The sequence below is a fragment of the Balaenoptera musculus genome, chromosome 1 (assembly GCF_009873245.2).
Source record: "Balaenoptera musculus isolate JJ_BM4_2016_0621 chromosome 1, mBalMus1.pri.v3, whole genome shotgun sequence".
Lineage (NCBI taxonomy): Eukaryota > Metazoa > Chordata > Mammalia > Artiodactyla > Balaenopteridae > Balaenoptera > Balaenoptera musculus.
This window is the reverse complement of record NC_045785.1, coordinates 44,949,948-44,968,690: the sequence shown is the minus strand read 5'-3', so window position 1 is coordinate 44,968,690 and position 18,743 is coordinate 44,949,948. Positions and strand designations below refer to the sequence as shown.

Sequence of the window (18,743 nt, the reverse complement as noted above, 5' to 3'; positions counted from 1 at the left end):
AGAAGAAAGAAAGAAAGAAAGAGAGAAGAGAAAGAAAGAGAGAAAGAAAAGAAAGGAAGAAAGAAAGAAAAGAGAGAGAGAAAGAAAGAGAGAAAGAAAAGAAAGGAAGAAAGAAAGAAAGAGGGAGGGGGGAGTGGGGGGAGGGAGGGAGAGACAGAAAGAAAAGAAAGGAAGGAAGGAAGAAAGAAAGAAAGAAAGAAAAGAAAGAAAGAAAGAAAGAGAAAAAGAGGGAGGGAGGGGGAGGGAGGGAGAGAGAAAGAAAAGAAAGGAAGGAAGGAAGAAAGGAAGAAAGAAAGAAGGAAAGAAAGAAAGAAACCACATGTCAGATGCTGGGTTAGGTGCACCCTAACAGGCAGCTATTTGCAGGGGCTGCTGTGTGCAGAGGTGGGGAAGCTTGGGGGAGGGCGGGAGAGACCAAGGAACGTTCCAGAAGGAGATGCACTTCTGCTGAGCTCTGAGGGCCCAGAGAGATTTGGGAGGTGTCAGGCACCCTGACTGGAGGGCTGGGGTGTATACAGTGCAGCAGCAAAGCACTGTGGGAGTGGGAGGTAATGCCCAGATAGGAGGTGAGCCCAGGCTGTGGGGACCCCTGAGCCAGGCTGATAGCACCTCCATTTATCAGGTGCCACCAGGGGCTGGCCCTGCATTCAGAGTCGACAGTGGTTTTCATGTCATCAACACCCGTAAAATGCTCCTCGTTTTACAGATGCAGGAAAGTCTTTCTAACTGCAAAGCCCACCTCTAACTGCTGCACTAGATTGGGGTCAGCATGTTACAGCCCAAGAGCCAGTGAGCTCTTTTTCTCAATAAAGTTTTATTAGAACACAGCTCAATCTTCTGTTTACATGCTGTCTGTGGCTGCCTTTCATGGTACAACAACAGAGCTGAGTAGTTGTGGCAGAGAATGTATGGCCTGCAAAGCTTGAAATATGTGCTATCTTGCCTGTTACAGAGAAAGTTTGCTCTCTGAGCCCTACACTTGCCATGTGAGCTTGGGTAAATTGCTTGCCCCCTCTGAGCCTGTCTGGCCAATTTCTGATGGTTGTAGCAAAGCTCATAGGTGATGGCTCTGAAATGTTTCGTGGACTGTAAAGTGCAGTACCCTGTCACCAGCCTGGCACTTGGCGAGCTCTAAAAGTCTGCTTGTCCATGAATGAGGAACAGTCATTGTGTGGGCCTTCCTAGACCCAGCCAATGGCTGCTTCTGGGACAGCAAGGAGGCGGCATCTGGGCCCGAGATGCTGAATGCATCATTGTCCCTCTCATGCAGACTTGGCAGTTTTCAGTGTAAATTAAAATTCCTGTGGGGAGTCACCTTATATGTGGTACCACTTTATAGCCAAGTCATTACGGTAATTTGCAAAGCTCTGTGGTGTGTAACTGGAGCCATTTGCTTTGGATTTGCTGGCTGTGACCTCATTCAGGCTGCCCAGTTCTGCATTTGGTGACCCCTGAGACTTGGGGGCTTGTCCTTCTGAGCCTGGCCTCAGGGTCATCCAGACCTGACCTTCTTGGGGATAGAATACTTCTCATACAAGACCCTGCCTCCCAGCCCCATCCTGAATTCAAGAATATACAGAAGAAGTAATTATCATTATGATCATCATAACTTTTCGAGTGCTTGCTGTGAGATAGGCACCATGCCAAATGCATTGTGTTTGTAATTTCACTTAATTGTCACCACAACCTTGTGAGGTAAGTGTTAGCACCATTTTACAAGTGAGAAAACTGAGGCTTGAAGAGGAAACTAAACCAAACTCTTACCTAGCCCTGGGGGTGCCAGTCCAGGTTCTGCTATGGATTTGCTGTGTGATTAAAGCAGAGTCTTTCCCTCTCTGAGCCTCAGTTTCTTCATCTATTAATGAAATAGTCACTCAGTCCCAGCCCTGACATTCTAGGTTTTCTCATCAATCTGTAAAAATGTACAGAGGACCTTCTCACCCTCCAAGCCTCCAAAGAAGCTTGATGTATGTGGGGAGAGCCAGGTCCAGGGTCTGCTTTTGGCCCCCTGTGGCACAGAGGGAGGCATGGCTGCTGGGTGCCAGTCGCTTTTCAGGGCACCCCCAGCCTGCCTTAGGGCAGCGGGGCTGACATGCCCCTCTCATTCCCCTGCCTTCCCAGAGAAAGACTCCCTCCCTGCTCCCTGGAGATAGAGAGTAAGCCACGGTGGGTCCTGTGATGCCCTTGGGGACAGAGAGGCAAGATGTCAATAGGCAGGAAGGCAGTGGGAGGGCCCAGGGTTGAAGAGTGACTGTAGCCACATCTTTCCAGTGGTGACAGCACCGCTGGGACAAAGCCTCTGGTTTAATTTCCAGGCTTTGAGAAAGCAGGTGGCCTGGAGCAGGGTCCAGCATGGGTTTGGGGAGACCTGGGTTTGGACTCAGCTATGCCAGCAATTGCCATGTGACCTTGGGTAGCCACTTGCCAGCTCTGGTGCTCATGTCCTTCCCTCTGTGAGGCGGGGAGGGCAATGCTTTCATCAGGGTGCTCTGAGAGTCACATAAGACAAGGGCTTGAATGGGCTTGGATCCCCGAGCAGTGCCAAACTGTGACCTGAGGGGCTCCTTCCTCCCTCCCTCCCAAAGCTGTGTGTTTATTTATTGTAGGAAAACTTCTTACTGTATCCAGTGGAAAAGAAGCCAATAGTCCCCAATTGTTTGTCTGGTAATGACTGTTTCTTCCCCCAGAGGTGATGGGTTTGCATCCCAACTGAGCCCCTTACTCCCTGTGTGACCTTGGGTAACCCACTAAATTTCTCTGAGCCTTTGTATGCTCATCTGAGATGGAGTGGTCTTACCGCCTGGCAGAGTTGTTGCAAAGATTGAAGTTTAGCAGTCATTGTAACGGTTGCACTTTGACTTCCCCAAAGGCTCCCCAACATGATCTTATTGGAGTCAAAGGTGGGGATGCTTATTTGGGGGTCCCCAGTCGTTCATCAGTTGGCTGAGAGGCAGCAGGACAGGACTTGAGCTTTGAAGTGTGTGAGAGATATGGGTTTGAATTGTGGCCCTGCGTCTTACAGACCCCAGAGCCTGGTGGAAGGCACCTAATCTCTCCAAACTTCAACATTTCTCATCTGGAAAGTGGCTGTAATGAGCCCACCTCACAGGGATGGACACTTAAAAGAATCAAATGTTCCTGTTGATCAAATAGGAAGGGCTGATGAATAGGGCTTGATACATGCTGGGCTCCCTGGCGCCTTTCTAGGGCCCCGCCTTCCATCTCTCCATACATCCTCCTGTGGGAAGGAGGGGTAGGTAAACCAGAGGTCCCCAACGGGCCTCGTGGGTCCTTGAAAGAAGCTTGGAACCACGTCCCTGACCCAGAGACGCTGGAAGAAAGACCCTGGCAGAACAGCCCCGTGTGGTGATGAAGCTCTCTTTGCGCCAAATGCTATTAATGGTCATAAAATCATCCACAGTTTTCTCAGGCCCAGTCCCAGGGTTTGCCTCAATGGGGCAATAAAATCACAAGCAGAAACAATTTGGAAAAGGCAGAGACCGCCTTGCAGAGGAGGACTTAAATGAGCGGCAGCCGGCTCTCATTAACTCAGGCCATTCACATTTGTTACCAGGGATTTCTTTTTAATTAAAAAACAACCAAGTTATTAAAAAATAAGCTTGTGAGGGGCTGGCCAAGCAGCAGCCAAAGCCAGCAGGAGTGAGCGTTCCTCACAGCAGGACATTGGCCCAGTGCTTGGCCTGGGAAGGTGACCAGAGGTCCACTTCTGAGGAAATACTTGTCTGGAGACTTGTCACCTGCCCTGGGACCTTGAGAGCATGGCATTCTCATCTGCAAACTGTAAAGTGCTGGGCAGGTGAATGCCTAGTGCCTGTTCGGAGCTTTGGGCACGTGGCGAGTAAGCACTGAGGGTCTGGCCTTCTGTGAAGGGGCTGCCTGGGGGTGGGATAAAGCTAGAATTAGGGTTGGGGGAGCTGGATCCTTGAGGATGAGGTTGGACTTCTGTCTTCCTAAGAGGCCACTTTTTATTACATAGTGATTAAGACATGGGTTTGGGTCTGATGGACCTGAGCCAGAGATCCAGCCCAGACTCTTACTAGCTGTGTGATCTTGGGTGAGTGGTTTAGCCTTCCTGAACCTCTGCTCTCTCCTCTGTACAATGGGCATAATACTGATCTCTCCCTACGAGGGCCTCAGGAGGCCCCAGTGAGGCAGTGGAGTCAGGGCCTGCACATCCTGCTTAGCTTCAGGGCTGATCGTGTGCTGGTGTCAGCTCTTTTCTCATCTTAATGGTTTATCTCGCTCAGTGTTGACAGTCCCTGGACAATCCTTGGGCCTGTTAATAATGTTTTATTGCATCTGTCAGACACCTTATACTTTTCAAAGTGCTCTTTGACAATACGACCGCTTTCCACTCCAGATGCACCACCTACTAGGCACCTGCGCTTGGCTAGGGGCTCTGCACCTCAGCTCTCCACACCTCACAGCATCTCTGGAGAACTGGTGTGGCTGTCCCCATTTGACACAGGGGGACTCAGCCTCCGGAAGGGACCTGTCCGAGTCACAGGCTTGTTTGGGGGCAGTAGGGGCTCACATTGGGCACATCAGGCCCCAAAGCCCTTTCCTCCTTAGCGTAACCCTGCCAAGTGACTGGGCAGAAAGCCCAAGAAGATAGTCTTCAGATTAACCCTCCTCACACTATAGGTGAGAAAACTGAGGCCCAGAGAGGGCAAGTGGCTTATAACAATCATGGCTAACATTTTTGTTATACTTTATATAGTTTTTAAGGGCTTTCAAGGGCTTTCTATAGATTTCAAGACTAATTGAGGCACATCTGCCTCAGTTTGTCTTCCTAAAAATCCCAGGGGTGGGGCACGGCAGGGCATATGATAGTTAGGCTATCAAAGAACCGTGGAGGATACAGAGGCGTGAATAACTGTATACCGTGCTTCTATGGGGTAATGCAATTTGGAAAACAATGTGGATTCAGCTCCGGTGATAAGAAGAACACATGCTGTTTAGTGAGCACCTCATCCTTGACCTACAGATGTTAGTGATGCTCACCCGGCCTGCTGGGCAGCCAGCCCCAGCCATGGCCTTGCATCTTGTCAAATGAGCGCCAGGATCATAGATCGTAAGCTCCAAGAGGCAGGCGTGTGTGTCTAGCTCACCATGTTTGCTGCACCCACGGTAGTGTCTGGTACGTTGTAAGTGCTCTGTGTTTGTGTAAAGATCAATTACCCACTGGAGCTCAGCATCTGCGTCTGAGAACTGGGGATTTTATTATTGATCCTGCTGGTGATTATGGGAATTAATAGGTGTCCCCAGTGCCTGGAATGCAGCAAGGGTTCAGTTAGTGTGTCTCAAGGGCGCTCTGTCCCACCCGGTACCCCAGTGACTGCCCTCTGCAGGCCATCCCCACTCACTTTGTCTCCTTTTCCTGTCTCTCTGCATAGTGAACGGGAGCTACGGCCACTGCACTCCGGGCTCGGAGAAGAGTCTACTGGACCTGGACCTTGCTGAAGGCCCTGGCCCCCCCTGCCGCCAGGGCCTGTTTCTCCCTGCAGGAAGCCCACCACCCCGGGGCCACCCCTCAGCCTGCGAGAGGCTGCTGCATTTCCCCCACCCCAGCAGGTATGTGCTCCGACCCCATGCATCAGCTGCCTTCTGTGGACGGTAGCTGGAAGCCACAGACCTAGGGCCTCCAGACCTCACCTGGTCTGCCTGGCTCGTGGGACACACAGGGAAACTGAGGCACAGGAGGGCCAGAGACCAGCCGGAGCCCAGTAGCACATGGATGGCCGCCTGGTCTAGGCTCTGGACCTCAGCATTGCAAGGCCCCATGAGAGACAGGAGTGGCTTTATTGAGGTGTGTTTCCCTGTTGCAGAAGCTGAGCTGACTTTACAGAGAATCAATCATTTCAGAAGAAGAAAAAGATTCAGAGGATGGGGGGAGAGGATGGGGAGGGAAGACCCAGCTCAGGGCTCACGCATGCTGTAGTGATGAACCCTGGACTGCTCCGAGAGCCGAGAGGGGTTCCTCCACCCAGGCGTCTCCTGCCCCAGGAAGCCATCACCCCATAGAACTCTGCCAGGTAACCATCATTCAGTGCTGGCACATTACCAGTGATGTTCACCTCTGGACAGATGTTCTGCCAGATTGCATATGGGGCTGAACTCTGCCTCCTGCGGCTTCTCCCAGGATCCAAGCCATGCCTCTGTGCCCTCTGGTTTGCTGACAGGCAGACAGACAGGCCTCTGCACCCACCTGCTCAGCCCTAGGGCCCTGAGCCAGTGCCTGGGGCTGCTGGCCTGGGGCCTGTCTCACAGATCACAGAGTCTAAAAACTGGCCCAGTTGCCTGCAACTGGTTGCTTGCAATTGGTTCCTTCACCAGTCATTTATCAGGGGTGGGTGCCTTGGTGAAGGAAGCAGAGATCTCCCCGACAGAGTTTACTTTCCAGTGGGAGCTCCATGGTGGGAGATATTACTAATTAGCAGGATGCTTATTCTTCCCACATGGAACCATTTTTCTTTGAGAATGTAGATTCCCTGTGGCTTTCTTTGGTATTAGTGAGACTTCTGATTTACAGGAGTGTGTTAGTCTGCTTGGGCTGCCATAACAAAACACCTCAGGTTGGGTGGCTTAAACAACAGACATTTATTTCCTCACAGGGAAGTTGGAAGTCCAAGATCAAGGTGTCTGCAGGTTTGGTTTCTCCTGAGAGCTCTCTCCTTGGCTTGCAGATGGCCACCTTCTCACTCGCTGTGTCCTCACATGGTCTTTTCTCGGTGTGCACACCCCTGGTGTCTTTTCTTCTTACAAGGACTCCAGTCTGGTTGGATCAGGGCCCCACCCTATGACCTCATTTAACCTTAATTACCTCCCTGAAGGCCCTACCTCCAAATCCAGTCACAATGGGGTTTAGGACTTCAACCTGTGAATTTTAGGGGGACACAATTAAGTACATGATGAGGAGTTAAGCAAGCATCTTTTAGACTTGGAGCTGTGCATTGTTTGGTGACAGTCAAATGCATTTATCTGCTTGATTATTCACTGAGGCCCCCCTGGCAGCATCCAGTTTCTCCAGTGAAATTCTTTCTATCTCATGGCAGAAGCTACACTAACCTAGTGAAAGCTAAGGAAGTGGATTTTGTTTTCTTTTCTCTTTTGGTAGAGATGATCAGAAACATCATTTGTCTTTTGAATGTCATTTGACAGGGCACAGGAGAGTCTGTACCCAGAACCCTATGCCAGCCTCAGTCTGAGTTGCTGCCACCTCTGCTGCTGATCTGGCTCTCCCAAACTCCCTCATTTTCCTAAAGAAAAAGAGGGCCCCAGCCCCTATCCCATACCCAGTTGGATCCTGTGCCTTCTCCCTCCCACCAGATTGCCTTGTGTTTGGGGTCTCTCCGTTCGTGCGGCTCCCTCTGATTCAAACAGATCCAGGTTCACATTCCTGCTCTATCACTGCCTGCCTCTGAGGGCTTGGGCAAGTTGCTTCAGTTTTCAAAAGTGTCAAACAGATAGTAGTCTCTCCCTTGAAGAACTTGGCCATGACTTCAGTAGATACCGTGCACCCTTACACTGTTAGGATTCATGAGACGGCCCCTGGGAAAGCACCTGGAGTTGTCCACTTTTTCTAGGGACCACACTCACAATTTCTAGAGATGTGATGGGATTTGCCTGGGGTGTACAGGGCTCAGCGGCAGAGCAGGGCCAGAACCACTGCCCAGCCTCACAGGGACACTGAGGGCAAGGGGAGGGGCTGCCTTAGCTGGCATTCGGAGCCAGGAAACCCTAAGGCCTGAGCTGCCCCCTCCCTGCCTGATGCCATTCGAGGTTTTGCTGTTGATTATTCGGCTAACTTCAGTCACAGAACACCACAGCTGTTCTCTTCTGGTGTTGGTTGCTTTAAGCTGGCACTGTTGTTAAAGCAGTTGCTTCAAACAGATGCTTACCTGGCTGCCCTTCCCCACCCGTGCCCACCTCTGCCAGGCCCAGGATCATGACCACGCAAGGAACAGCTGTGCACTTATTTTTTTTAAAGCTCCACAAAGTCACAACTTCGAATCCGATCTTTAAGCCACTCGGAGCTTTCTGCTGGCAATGGTGGGCCCAGGATCCCCAGCCCTGGAGATGGAGGGGTATGTGTTTGCTCCTTCTGATTCCACCTGGTGACCGTGCTCTGGACAGCAGAGTTCCTGGGAGGGAAGAGAGGTCTCTGGTGAGTGAGGCAGAGAATTGTTCAAGTGTAGTTGAGAACCAAACAGAAGAAGAGCCCCTCCCCCAACCTCCTATCCAGGGAGCACTTCAGTTAGGTTAGGTCTAGGCAGGAGAGCTCTACACCCCGGAGGGAGAAGGGGAGCCTGGGTTCTGGTCCCAGCCCTGCTGCTGGTTTGCTGCTTGTGACTGCAGTGAGCCCTGTGCCCTCTTGGTAGCGATGGGGTTGGAGCCGGTGCTCTCGGACGGCTCCCGGCTCTGACTTTCCTTCTCCCCTGTCCTGTCCCCTCCCTTCCACCTCAGGGCTGGAGCGGAGGATGCCACAGCTGCAGGGAGCCCGAGAGGGAGGGGCTGGGGCTACAGGGCCACGCTGGGAAGCAGAGGGACAGGTGATGGCGCCACAACCCCCGTCTGCAAAGAGCCCCAGGACGGCAGTGTTAATGATGGCAGTGCTGATTGCACCATTCACCCTGCTGTCCTCTTCCCAGAGGGCTGTCACAGCATCTGTTTCCTCCCTTGATCCTGGCAGCCTCCCTCTGAGGTTGGGAGGGTTAGTCCTTATTTCACAGGTGAGAAGACTGAGGCTCGGTTGGGGACAGGTGTGAGGGTGCATGGGGTATCCTAGTCAGACTTTGGGCACACAAGCAGGCCTCCTGCTCTGCCCAGCCAGCTCCTGGGGCTTCTCGGACCCTGAGCCCAGTGTCACCTTGCTGGTCTCTCTCCTTCTCAGAGCCCTCTGATGACCGGCAGGCCCTGATATCTCTTCCTGCACTTACTTGTCCCACATTTGGGAGAGGCCCCCTCCAGGAATGCATGTACCGCATGTGTGATGATGATAGATAGCATCTTGGCCAGCTGGGCCCTGCCCATCACCATCCTCACCCTCAGGAGAACCATTCGACGCTGGGCTACAGGGAGAGAGGCTCAGAGCACCTTGCTAAGTAAGGTTCGCTGAGCTGCGAGTGGCTGAGACCTGAGGGTTAAGAGATGTTAACCCAGGTCTCTTGCTGCCACACCTGGCCTGCCTGCCTACAGCTTCATTTTGTACATTCATGACCTTGAAATTCTGGACATTCCCCCCAAGAAACTTTTCCTCAGTTTTTCCTAGGATGACCCCTCACTGTGACTGTGATTCAAACCCCACCCGCTGATGTTCACAGTGGAAAGAACAGATTACTTGGGGCAAAACATCACATTTTGAGAAATTAAGAAAGATTACAAGAATCAAGAGAGATTTAAGGGACAAGTAAGCAGAATTTAAAACAAACTGGACCTGGTGTCCCTCAAAGAGCCATCCTCAGCCTTCTTCCTCCAGAAGTCACTAGAAGGTCACAGGGAGGGGGACAGGGCAGACCCAGGGAGGCCTCAGTGGCAGGACAGATAGCACTTGGGCTGGAGAGGGTGGTCTGGAGTTAATAAAAGGATGAAACGCGCTGCTTTCGGGCATCCTCGGCACGTTCATGCTTTCAGACCTCCTGCCTCCTTGAACCTCTCCCCAGCCCCTCCTCTTCCTCCCTCTCCCCTTCTCCCTCCACATTCTTCCCTGCTGACCGGGCAACCAGTCCTGGTCTGTCTGCTGCCAGCCCTCAGCCTCCCTCTCTTGCTCTGGGCTTCTCCGCCCCTCGGTTGTCAGGCTCGCCACGGTCCCCTGCCCGGACCTCCCCACTGTGGAGTGCCCACCCTCTCATGACCCCTGTGCACTGTCTTCCAGGTCGCCCAGGCCCCAGGCCACCTATGTGAACGGAGGCCTCCCGGCCACACAGCACATCAAGCAGGAGTCCCTGCCTGACTACCGGGCCATGACGGAAGCTCGCGCACCCCTGTCTGCTCACTGCCGGGCCCCGCCAGCCACGGGCCTGCACACAGACCTGGACCTCTCGGGCCGAGGCCTCGCCAACCCCGCACCTTCCTGCTACCTTCTGGGCAGTGAACCCAGCTCTGGCCTGGGCCCCCCACCTGAGGCCCACCCGCCCGAGGGTGGCCTGAAGCGCTGCTGCCTCTTGGGCCTGCCCCCCGCCTCCTCAGCCTCCGCCTCACCCTGCGCCTCCTCCGACATCACCTCCATCATCCGCTCCTCCCAGACAGCTCTGGTCACCTGCGTAAATGGACTCCGGAGCCCCCCTCTGCCGGGAGACCCGGGGGGCCCTCCCAAGAGGGCCCGGCCCAGCCCTGCGTCCACCGAGAGCCACGAGGGCAGTTTGCAACTGGAAGCCTGCCGGAAGGCCGGCTTCCTGAAGCAGGAGCCTGCGGACGAGTTCTCAGAGCTCTTCGGGCCTCACCAGCAGGGCCTGCCGCCCCCCTACCCACTGTCTCAGCTGCCGCCTGGCCCGGGCCTTGGAGGCCTGGGGCTGGGCCTGGCGGGCAGGGGCGTGGCTGGGCGGCAGGCGTGCCGTTGGGTGGACTGCTGTGCAGCCTACGAGCAGCAGGAGGAGCTGGTGCGGCACATTGAGAAGAGCCACATTGACCAGCGCAAGGGCGAGGACTTCACCTGCTTCTGGGCGGGGTGCGTGCGCCGCTACAAGCCCTTCAATGCCCGCTACAAGCTGCTCATCCACATGAGGGTGCACTCGGGCGAGAAGCCCAACAAGTGCATGGTGAGTTCCCACGGCCGCCGGGCTGTGCCCCCGCCGCCCCCAGCAGGGCAGCACCCACCTCACTGCCCTGGGAGAGCCCTGCCTAGGCTCCTCACCCTGGGGGCTGGCTGGGCTGTGGCCACTGGTCACAGTGGTCAGTGCCCTGTCACTGGGAACCTTGGTGGAGGGCCAGGTACCCCATCCTCCACCCTCCACGGCCTGGTGTCACACACACTCGTTCAGGTGGTGACACACGTGCTCTGAGGTCAAAGCGGCTCGGCCAGCCTTCTCTCTTACGTACAAATGCTCAGTGTCACACCTGCCGATGGCCAGGTGAGTCATGGAGAGTACGCTCTCCCCCAGCACTGGCTCTTCACCCGGAGCCCTTCCCAGGGAGGCTCTGTGGCCTCCTGGAGCAGCCACAGGCTTGATTTCCTCCAGAGAGCACCGGGTCCTCACAGGAGTCCGGCTTCAGAGCTGTGGGCACCCAGGGCAGGCTTTGGGGTAAGGCCGAGGGTTAGCAGATAAGGCCCTGGATAGCACCTGCAGTGTTCTGGCTGAGGTTGAAACTAAGCTTTCCAGGGAGACACACACACACACACACACACACACGCACACACACAAAATATAGGCACCCAGGCCTCCAGCCCTTCTAAGTGGTCATTTGCATGTTCTGCTCTCACTGCGGTGGAAATCCGTATCAGAGGTTAGAAATGTAGTCTTAGTCCCTGATATCTTTAGCCAAGCCACTGTGCCTACCCACAAGGCCCAGCCAGCCCACCAGGACAGGCGCCTGCCTGGGATTGGAAGGGCTGATGGAGCCACCAAGGCCCAGCTCTGTCTTCCCAGCTGCTGGGGCTTGGGTAAGGCAGAGGAAGGAAGCAGTGTGTCTGGTCTTCAGGGCCAGTGTTGTAGCCAAAGTTGAGTTCTTCCAACACTTGTGTGTTGTCACTGGGCCCTGCCTCATGGAGAACTCAGTCTGGGAAGGGGTGCAGCTCGGGGAGAGGTGCACCTCTGTCCCTGCTCAAAGTGCAGGGCAGCATTTGCAGGACCAGGGAGGGGCAACCAGCAGCATAAACTCCATCCTCCTGGGACTAGCTGTTCGCCCTTGGGGCGCATCTGCTTGTGGAGCTGTGAGCTGGGTACCCACTGGACCAACTTATTCAGCTTTGAGGAGGCTGGGTCTTGAGTAGGAGAAGGAATTCACTTTGCAGACAAGTGAGGGTCAGGGTTGGCGTGCTGGGGTCGGGGGGAGAGGCTGGAGTGAGCAGGCTGAGAAGCTGACTGTATCGTGTGTCTTTGGGCCGAGAGTGTGCTGGAGGGAGAACTGGTGGCTGGGCCGGTTCCTGGCGACGCCCCTGTTCCTTTGGGGTGTTGTGGCACATGCCTTGTGAGAGGGCACGCCCCTGCCTGGAAAGAGATGCCCAGCGGACATCGCAGGGTAAGGCTCCTGGACTGCAGACAGTCCTGTCTCTCTCTGAGATCCTGCAGTTGACAGCTGCCGGGCTACAGTTCTCCTTCGTGTCTTCTCTCCTGGGGTGATCCCAGTGGTGTACGCAGGGTCCTCGAAGAGGCTGCCTGGCCTGAACCCTCGTGTGGCGTGGTCAGTGGCCTTCTCGCACTCCGGCTCCCGTGTAGAATCACAGCATCCGTGAGTTTCTGTGTTAGACATGAGGGACCTTGGAGATGATCTAGGCCTTCCCTGTCCATTTTCCAGGTTGGGAAATTGATGCCCAGTGAGTGGGTCACAGAGGCTCAAATCACTCAGAGCAGTCTCAGGATCTCTCTGTAGGTTTCTTCTCTGGGGCCAGCCTGCCAGAATCTCTTTTGGTTCAGCAGATTCCACAGAACACTGGCTTACACCTGGCTCTGGAGACAGACCTGGACCTGCCAAGATCTTTGCCTGAGGGCACTCACAGTCAGAGATGCGTGGGAGATGGGTGTGGAGATGAGTGGCAGGGTCTGGGATGGAGTTTGCATCGGCCCAGGGAGGAGAGATCTAGAAGGGCTTCATGCAGGAGATGATGTTCAAGCCATGTCTATACTTACCTATGGTTGCGTTTAATCTTTACAAGAGTCCTGTAAAACCAAGGGTTTTTATAGATGAAGAAACAAAGGTTCAGTAGGGTCCAGCTGGCCTTCCACCTACTGCTGTGAGAACACTTCATCTTGCCTCTTAGGGGGTTTAGGATTATGGTAATAACACCAGCAAGCAGCTCCTGAGTGCTGACTGTGTGCGGGGGCTATTCTAAGCCCACGGTCCTCATACTCCATGTGGTCCTCACAACAACCCTATGGGGCAGATACTATTAATCCCCATTTTACAGATGAGGGAACTGAGGCTCAGAGAGATTGCATAATTTACCCCAGGCCACACAGCTAGTTAGAGACAAACCATAGTAACAATAATAATAGAGGCTAATAATCATGATAGTAATAATAGTATTGATAACAACGATAAAAGTAACTTGCCCAGGGTTACACGGCTAGTAACCATTGGACTGGAAGTTGAACTCACATCTTTCTAAGCCGTGCTGCTCTTGTTTGTGTATATCTTCTCCTGTTAAACTGATTATTCTCTGGGGTCCAGGTACCAGCCCTGCTGGGTGCCATCCTCTGGAGATAGTAGCAGAGATCTCTGAGCTCCGCCCTGCCCGCAGTGGGAGTGCTCCCGCTTCCTGCGAGGCTGGTGCAGTAGGTAACCCAGGGGAAGGGGCGGGCCCTAACCCGCACCCCAGATAAATACAATCTCCCTTCCCTGTAAAATTATTAATTTCTCATGACAGGCCTCTGCTACCATGTGCTGTAATAGACAAAGGAATTTTGGACCCGGAGCCTCTGGAGAACAGGAAATAGATGAGACACTTTGATTGCAGAGTAAATGGCCCACTAAAATAGCAGTTAATCCTTTTATTATCTTTCCAGCAGCCGTTTCCACAGTTCTTTCATGAGGTAAGCCTTCCCCGCCCCGTCCAACTGTAACACTCCCATCCTTGCAGCTGGTTCACATTTAGCCTGCGGAACCTCTGCTCCCGCACCGGGCGGGCCTAGAGGTGCCTGGAGGAGCCCAGCTCCCCTCTGCCCAGGCCGTTCATCCTCAGGCTCAGCCAGGGACTCAGGACTCGCCTCACTGGCCCCCAGGGTGCACTGCCCGCCCCCCACCCTGCCCTTTCCACGGCCCTTCCACGCTGTCCAGCGGAAGCTCCTTAATCTCTTTGCAATATCCTGTTATGTTTCTTACGTTGTCGGAGTTGTCTTAGCCTTATTATATTTGGGGTTTCATCTGTGTTACGATAGCAAGGTTACGTCCAACCCAAATACTGACGCGACGCCTCGAAGACGTTAACTTTGAAAAGATTACTTTCTTGCTTTCTTAGGTTGGCTCTCTCAGACGGTTGGAATTCTGATTGTCTGAGACTGCAGAAATTAGCAGACCCTGAGTTTGCATTTCTCCACATCGAGAAAAAGATAGGCAGAGGAGAAAGAGGAAAACTTCTCATAACCTTGGGTTTTATGAAATAATCATGACAACAACCCCTGACTTTTGTGAAGAGCTTGACCAAAGCTCTGAGCGCAGCATGAAGGTGTAAAAGGCAGGTGAAAGCCCAAGTCTGGAGTCACACCGACCTCAGGCCCTGCCACTTACCAGCTGTGTGACCTCAGGCAAGTGACTTAACCTTTCTGAACCATAGCATACTCAACTGTAAAACGGGGTGATAATAGTACCTACCTTTTAGGACTGTCGTTATTAGGATTAAAAGAGATGACATAGGGAACTGCTTAGTTAATTCTCATCTTCCCCAATCACACTCTTCACACTGATGGTCTTAGGAGATTCATACATTAGCCCTAGGAGTTAGGACAGGATCTTTGACAGCTATTTTACAAATGAGGAACCTGAGGCTCAAAAGAGCCAGTCAGGAGTGGAACCTGGACTTGAGGTCAGCTAACTGCTGCAGCCTCTGCTGTTGGTGAGGTGGGCAGGGCTATCGCATGTGCTGGTGGCCTTGTGGTCAGGTGTCTGCCAGCGATGCAGAGCCCCTGCTCGGTGCCAGACAGTGGCTGTTCGGGGTAAGAAGGGGGAGCCAGGGCAGAGGCACAGGGAGGAGGCTCTAGTCCCTGCCCTCCAAGTTCTGATGCACAGCTGGAGCCTTGAGTCTGGACTTAACATCCTGCCCGGGTTCCTCTGGCAGTTGCGGCCGCACTGACCATTGGTCCCCATCCCTTACCCCGCCCAGTCTGTCCTAGGTGCCACTGGACCTGGGACCAGGGATATACCTCAGAGAGAGGCTTGACAGGGGGTCCGGGATGGCATCTTATGGGAAGTCCTGAGGGAGAAGAGACCTAATATATTCTGAGACAGTCTCTCTCCAGCCAGGGATTACCATGCCCATTTTACAGAAGAAGAAACTGACATTCAGAGACGCAATGGCCTGCTCTGTATCACCGGGCACAGCTGCCTAGACCATTCCACAGGCCACACTGCCCTCTACCACCTGCCTTTGCCCAGCTTCTCTATTCAGCAGAGTAGAGTCCTCTGTGCGTCTCACATCACGGTGTGTGGGGTCCCAGGGCATCTGCTCCTTCCGGCCCCCGTGTCCTGAGAGGAGCCTAGGGGGTTGGGCACATTCCCAGGGCAGCTGACACCCCTGACTCATCTCAACATCTCAGGCTCATCCCAGGGAATTATCCGGGAGTTCGAGGTGTCTGAGCTTTACCAGTCCATCCTCATCACGTAGGGACAGGGCATGGGGAAGACAGGCCCTGAGAGGATGGGGGTCCAGGATGGCACAGCAAATGGGGCAGCTTCAGTGGGCAGGGGGTTTCCTGAAGGGGCCGGTAACCAAACGTTGGGGAAGTTAGACTGTGGGAAAGTGACCCTCAACTGAGGGAAGAATCCTCCCCTTGAGACACTTGCCTCACTGGAGGGGCAGCAACCTCTCCTGTGCGCCAGGAGTCATGGGTCCAGAGACGAAGATGATGTGATGTGAGACTTCTAGCGCCGTGGGAAGGATTCTGCCCTTGAATCTTGCCATCTCATTGCTGGATGATGGAGGGAGGGAGGGAAGCCAGGAGCTGAGGATTTGAGCCTGGCTGCTTAAGCTTGTTTGAGTCAGTCAAGGGGGGACAGGAACATTATTGAAATACTCATTGGGTGTTTTTCAGTATTGAGGGCTTCCACACATGTGTGATCTCAGCACTCAGAACATTGCTGGAGACTGAAATTATCCCCATTTTACAGATGGGGAAAGGATAGTCCAGTTCATGCCCAAGTTCAGGCCCCAAGTGCATCATGGGGTCAAATTTGAACCCAGGTCTCAGCCTGACTCCAAAGACTGTGTGCTAGCCATGACCCCAAGCCACCTCCCAGGCAGAGAATCATCAGTCTGCTTGCAAATATCGAGAGAATATCCAGATCTGAAACTTATTTGGCAAGCTGACACCGAGCGCCTCCTGTGTGCCAGGCCCTGGTGGGCCGTGGGGTCACAGAAGGGAATCAAAGCCAGCCTGGCCCTGTGGAGCCCTGATGGAGCAGGGAAGCAGATAGACGTCTGCATTTAACTACTTTTCCCAAGCCAGCGCCCCATCATCTTGAGAGCCTGCAGGTCCCTGCCCTGCTGACATGATGGGTCTTTTGTCCTATATGGGAGGAGAGAGCACTCATGGGATGAAGAATAAGACATTTTACCTTTTTAAAAATAAATAAGTCACCTGAAAACAGTCTCCCTTTCTGGAGGCTGAGGTTTCTGGTAAGATTAAAAGGCTGCAAAATTGAATATGGTTTTAAACCCCTTGCCCTGGAGGAGCCTGCTGTACATGAGCCCATAGAGGCCAAGCTGTTCCAACCAGGTCAAGCCCACCCACTTTGGAAACGGGCCTGAGCCGCACCTCGTTCTGGGGGTGGGGGGCGGGAGGGTCTGGGTAGGAAAACCTTTTTGAGCAAAGGCAGTCATCTAGTTTGCATCCAGATACGCCCTCGTTAACAACCCTTACTGAAGTCCCTCCTCTGGGCCTTGGCTTTTGCTGATACTTCTGCCTGGAATGCCTTTCCCAACCCAGCAGACTCCTAACCATCCTGCACAACCCAGTCCAGTGTCCCCTCCTCGGCACCCCTTTTCTCCGTGTGTCCTGCCCTCCCAGCACATGTTGCCCCATTTATAACAGTGCTCCTGGTATGGCTGAGTGTCTTGGGGACCACATGCTCTTTGGCACCTGGCCTAGCCTTGGAGGCAGAGGAGTTGAGTCTGCTCCCTAGTACAGAGCCTCTGCCCTAGCGGCCATCTGCCCTCTCTGCTCCGACACCGTGTGAGGTTGCCCAGACACTGCCCTCCAGAGCAATTTCCCATAAAGTCACAAGAATGGAGGGACCTTAAAGATGGTCACATCCATCCCTAATCTGGTGCTTGAAGTTTTCCTGCAAGAAAGCCTTCATTTGAAACCTGGCTTTGCTACCTAGCAGCCTATGATTGTGTGCAAGTAACTTGATTTCTGTAAGCCTCTGTTTTCTTACCTGTAAAGTGGAGGGAGTAGAACTGTTGTGAGGCTTCGATGAGGTACTATACATGAGCTGTTGCGTACTGCCTGGCACACAGTGAGTGTACAACAAATGGTCTGACTGCTCTGGGCAGTTTGCATTAGGAAAGGAGAAGAGGGAGGGTCTAAAAAGCATAGGAGCCATGCAGTCATGAGTGTCCCTAAAGGAACAGAAAAGGCTGTTGTAAGTCCCAGCTCTGCCATGGATGTGACCTTGGATGGGTCCCTTGGCTATGCTGAGCCTCAGTTTCCTGAACTGTGAAATGGGATTAATGCCTAGCACTCTGTGTTCCTTGGGTGCCCAGCAGATGCTAATGCCCTTTCCCCTCTTGAAGCCAAGGTTCCAGCTCCACAGATCTTGGCTTACACTGGATGCCTTCCTATCTCCCCCAGTTTTTAAAAATCAAACTCAGGGACCTTCATAAGGAGAGGCTTTCTGGAAACTCCAGCTTTGCATTCAACTCAGAGCCCTGAGGGCCCCCTCTCATCACTGTACAGAGCGGGAAACTGAGGCCGCAGATGGAAAAGACTTGCCTGGGAAAGAGGAGAGGAAGGAGACAGGTGGAGCTGGAGACTCATCCCAGCTTTGCTGCTCACTGACTGTGCCACCTTGGACAAGTCACTTCACTCCTGAGCCTCCGTTAATGTATCTGTAAAATAGGGCTTCTGATGCTCACCCCAGAAGAGTCTCTGTGAGGGGTGGACACCTGTGGTCCACAAACTGCAGAGGGCTCTGCAGAGGGGATCAAGTTGAGTCCCCAACTCCCGGTCCAGTGCTCCTGCCCGTAACCCGGCCCCAGAGTACACAATCACCCTCATAGGCGTGTCCCTCCCAGATGGGTTTCCCATCTGGCACAGAATCTTTTAGCCACATGCTCCCCAAATGCAGTGCTTGGCCTTTAGGCCTCTGTCTGCAGCTCTTCTAGCTTCCTCCTTCTCTGCTCCACAGCGCCCCCATACCTCCCCCCTCTCCCTTCCACCTCTATCCCCCATCCCTCCTACTCCCATTCACTTCCCCATCCCCAGCCCTACCTCATCTCCATCCCTGACTCCCCGCCCTCCATCTTATTTGAATTCTGAGCCAGAAATTGGTGAGCCAGGGTGGACCAATGGCTAAAGGTATAGGATAACTGTTGGGGTTCAAATTTCTGCTCTGACCCTTAACCAGCCGTGAGACCTCAAACAAGTCACGTGGCCTCTTTGAGCCTCAGTTTCCTGTCTGTGTAAAAGGGAGAGTGTTGTGAGAATTAAATGAGATCATGTATATGGAGCACTTATCTCATGCCTGGCAAAATACTCCATGCTTGAAAACAGGAGCCCTTGTTCCTTTTTTTTTTTTTTTTTTTTTGTCATCAAACCCAAGCTCTCATAGAGATGAGAATTCCTGGGAGCACCAAACTTGAGGGTACAGGAACACTGGCCAAGTTTTGTGAACTCCACACTGCTTTATGG

General features: G+C 53.4%; 1 protein-coding gene across 1 annotated transcript in view; it reads left to right on the top strand.

Moving 5' to 3' along the window:
* The window catches only part of GLIS1 (GLIS family zinc finger 1), a 227,446-nt gene that overhangs the window by 133,226 nt on the left and 75,477 nt on the right, over window positions 1-18,743 (top strand). Inside the window, exons 4-5 of the mRNA XM_036867614.1 lie at window positions 5,418-5,595; window positions 9,896-10,778. Coding sequence (XP_036723509.1) covers window positions 5,418-5,595; window positions 9,896-10,778 — 1,061 coding nt within the window. The remainder of the gene's footprint in view (window positions 1-5,417; window positions 5,596-9,895; window positions 10,779-18,743) is intronic.